General features: G+C 35.9%; 1 protein-coding gene across 1 annotated transcript in view; it reads left to right on the top strand.

Moving 5' to 3' along the window:
- hpse2 (heparanase 2) overlaps positions 1-4,191 on the top strand; it is a 65,063-nt gene that overhangs the window by 51,403 nt on the left and 9,469 nt on the right. The window contains exons 7-9 of the mRNA XM_014023358.1: positions 981-1,074; positions 2,561-2,667; positions 2,763-2,877. Of these exons, the coding sequence (XP_013878812.1) occupies positions 981-1,074; positions 2,561-2,667; positions 2,763-2,877 (316 nt within the window). The remainder of the gene's footprint in view (positions 1-980; positions 1,075-2,560; positions 2,668-2,762; positions 2,878-4,191) is intronic.

Here is a 4,191-nt window from a genome sequence, read left to right as displayed (position 1 = left end):
ATGGTGACGTGTTCATTACTTATTTTACCCACTGTATACTAGACATAGCCACAGTGATATTTACAAAGTGTAGCTTCATAGACAGCTACAGTGATTTAGACTACATAGGTGTAGCTACAGTGTTTGTTGGCTAGCTGTGGCAYGGTTCCAGTCTTTTTGTGGCAATGATGCAAAAAAGAGACATAATTCTTCTAACCCTCAGAGAGCCCTTAGAACTGTTTGGTCCTAAAGCACCTTTAGTTATTCTTTGTTGTGCAAATTAGATGCTAATGTGTCTTTATGGTACCTGAAGCATGAACCACAGAGTTGTTGTTGCTCTCTTGTTTTCCATTCTTCAGCTCTTGCAGCGGATGTTGGAGAGAGGTTTTGATCTTTCTACGGGGGGATCTTTTACAAATCTTTGGCTTTACTTATCAACAAAATCTTAGTCTCCTGGTGTTGTCTTAACATCATGTCTCATTTTCAGTAGTTCTCTCAGAGTTTTTATCTCTCCTGCACATAAAACTGTTGCAGATGCGTTTCTGCATTTTTCATTCTTCGTCTAAAAAGTCTCACACTTCCAGTTTCTCTGTTTTGCAATCCATCGTTTTGACATAAAATTGGATCGTCAAAGCTCAGAAGAAGGATTAAAATGTCAKTGCCTGTTTATCAAAGTAAATTGAGTTGCCATATTGTTCATAACATCTCCAGATCACTGTGCTTTACAGTTTGTACACTTTAATTAAAGTGGTAAGCAATCTGCTTTTGTAAAGTTGTTTCTTGGGCACAGTTTAAATATTTTAGGCTTACTTTTTGGTATTTTAGTGTTAAACCTAATCTTTATTAAAGTGGTATAATAGATATCTGCTCTGTATTTCCTGTTAAAACAAATGTGTATTATTTGTTTATAATTTATGCAATGATTCAACTTTGTTTTTCTTATATTGTTAGAAATGTGCAGTGTTTCTCTCACAGTGTTTTTTTCTGCTTCTTTGTTACAGTTATTACATGGACGGTAGAGTAAACAAAGCCGAGGATTTTCTAAAAACCCATCTTTTGGACACATTGACAGAGCAGATCACTAAAGTTGCCAAGGTACTGAAGTTTCTTTTTTTTCTCTGCTTGTACCCTGAGTAAATCACAGTTCTAAATGCTGTTTTTAGAAACAGACTGCATTTTAAAATGAGATTATTTTCCGGTGAACATGTCAGATTTTACTTGAATATTTGAGATGAAACCTTTTTTATGTTCAYAAGTTTAGATTTTCAGCTCACCTGAATGGGAGGATAAAGAAGGAAAAGTTCTATTAAATTATGGAACACTTTTTTTTTCTTTTGCAAAGTTAGGAAGTACCTAGCTCGAAAATCATCATGTGAAGAAGCAGCCAAATTTGCAATYCAAAAGAGTGACACCCCAGAGTGAAGGGATTAAATCTTCCAATAAGATCAACACAAGCTGCCGGGACTTAAGTTGATGATTTGTATAAAACAAACAGCATCAAGGAGCCTCGGGGAAAAGGAGCAACGATTTTCATCAGCAGCACTTAAAATAGTCAAATGTTTCAAGAGGTGGATCCTAAACCAGCATTACATCTCAGCCACCAAAAACACGTTTTATTCCACATAGAGTACAGCATAAATATTCACTTATTCTTCTGAAAAATAGTTGACTCAAAATGTGCATCTGTCAGATTTTAGTTTGAACAAATAAAAAAGTAGAATATTCTTACACACTGAAAATACTACATTTATTAGATTTAAATGAGTCTGCATTTCATGGTTTTTAGTCTATTGTTGGGACAAACAGTTTAATTAGTTGTTCTTTAAACTACAATAATATCTACAACTTTTTTAAATTTGCTAAATTAGTAGTATTTTACACATGATTTTTTTTGTGTATTTGGTATTTTTGTTTTTATATTCAGTTTGTGCAGTATTTGATCCCCCCCCCACCCCATCAATAAAATCAAACTTCATTTTTCCATGCTTTAATGTTATTATGGCATGAAGAGAAATCATTTGAATGCCAGTGAATAATTAGGGGAGTGTTTAAATTACGATAATTGAATTGCATGAAAGATGTGGTGAATATCAATCATTTACACATGGACATAATGTCATCCTGACTGAGATTTATAAAAGAGAAAAACACAATAAATCTGCTTTATAAATCTAACATGAAGAAAATATAACTTTTTTCTTTTATTTTCGTCCTTCCCCTGTTTTTTTTTTTGTATGTTTGTACATGTGTACACTATTATTCTGTGTGGATCCTCATATTTTAATTTATATAAAATGATAAATTATCAGCTTTTATAGTCTTTACCACTCAGAGTTTTACACTTAAAGCCAAGATTGCCTTCTTTTGCATACTAATGTTCATTTTGCCCTTTGAATTTTAACATTGCAAGTTGCTGATGTTGCCACAGAAGMGTATTATTCTCAACTCTAATTACTCGCCACTAAGCTGCAGAATAACTGAACATTAATCTGTACCAAATAAGATTTCCAACACCTCAAATTTGAGATCTTACTGCAGTTGATTTTTTTTATACACCTGTATTTTACATCACTCATTGCAGGTTGTGAACACACATGCTCCGGGTAAGAAGGTGTGGCTAGGGGGTTTGGGTCCAGCATGGACTGGAGGCATCAATAATCTCTCTGACACATACGCTGCCAGCTTTCTGTAAGTACAGAACAAAAACAATCTAAATAAAATGTTGTTTTTTGCACAGGAATAATATGATTTTCTAATATTTGCAATATTTACATGTAATTCAGGTGGATGAACACGCTGGGTGTGGCAGCTGTGCAAGGCATTGATGTGGTTTTGCGTCACTCGTTCTTTGACTATGGATACACACACCTCGTGGACCAGCAGTTTAACCCTTTACCTGTAAGTCTCCACACACCTACATCAAAATAACAAGGATCGGATTTGACCCACGCAACCCTGAAAAGGAAGAAGCGTGTACAGAAAATGGATGGATGGATGGATGGATTTGACCCGTCATATGTTCTGGACTCTACATTACCCAGTGCCTACACGGTTATTTTTGCTCTTTCCCGTGGGAGCTATTAGCTGAGATGAAAGGCGTTTAGTGGTGATGAGTGGTTAGACGCGGGGGCAAAATGCCATGTAACCTTAGCCCTTTATCAGCAGCCCCGGACAGTGTCGGTGCTCCCTTCTCCCTCCATCCTAACTGTGTGCTTCTCTGTGTGAGACAGGTGACCGGTGAGAGATCTGCAACCTGAGATTCTGACACACAGGCGAGTTAGTGCAACAACCCGCAAGCCTGTGTGAAATGAAACTGCCCAATGCCAACTTTCTGTGTAGTTTTACCAAATTAGCTGTGGACAATCCATAGAAAAGGGAAAACAAATTCAAACGTTTATGTAAACTTCCAACGTCATCTTTATTTTTCTCTTTTATTAAATTGATAATTTTAAGCTTTTTTATTTTCTTGAACAAACAACGACTTTCATAAACCTGCAAAATGCAACTATAGATCATAGGTCAAAATAATTTCTSTAAGGCAGGGCGGAAGTTAAAGAATTACTTTAGTTAATCTTGACTCCCACGATAATAACRACATTTATCACATTTTAAAATAATTTTAAACAAATTTATTTTCATCTGAAATCTTAATTATTTATGTGTAGCAATAATGTGCATTTTTGCCCTAACTAAACCAATCAAGATGGCTTCCTTTTTTCCTTTCCTTTCCTCCTTTTTTTTCTCTCTGGGAATGTTGATCTCCTGCTAGGATCACAATGCTTTTAACATGGCTGGATGTCTGAGAGCCGCACAAGCCTACCTGCTGAGAGAATTCACTGCAGGGCCAACCTGTCCCCTGCATGGGAAATTTATGACCTGGCTCCTTTCCCTATAGGATGACTCCAACATTAGTAGAATCCCCTGAAAGCCCCCAGCCCACTAAATGACTCTACCACTTTGTCTTTTTCCACACTTCCCCCTCTCCTTCCCTTTTTTTTACCTACCCTTCTGTCGCTCTGACCTTTTTTGTGTTTTCTTGTGTGTTTTTTTTTTCAGCTCATGACATTCAGAGGAGGATCATTTCTCTAAAGTGTTATTTATCTTAGATTTATTTGGGAGTATTGAGAAATTCACCTTTGTGTCAAAAATATATTATCTATCTATCTATCTATCTATCTATCTATCTATCTATCTATCTATCTATCTATCTAT

This window comes from Austrofundulus limnaeus, unplaced genomic scaffold (assembly GCF_001266775.1).
Source record: "Austrofundulus limnaeus strain Quisiro unplaced genomic scaffold, Austrofundulus_limnaeus-1.0 Scaffold0, whole genome shotgun sequence".
In the NCBI taxonomy this organism is placed as follows: domain Eukaryota; kingdom Metazoa; phylum Chordata; class Actinopteri; order Cyprinodontiformes; family Rivulidae; genus Austrofundulus; species Austrofundulus limnaeus.
Note: the sequence above shows the minus strand (reverse complement) of the source record. Positions and strands in the feature narration are given on the sequence as shown.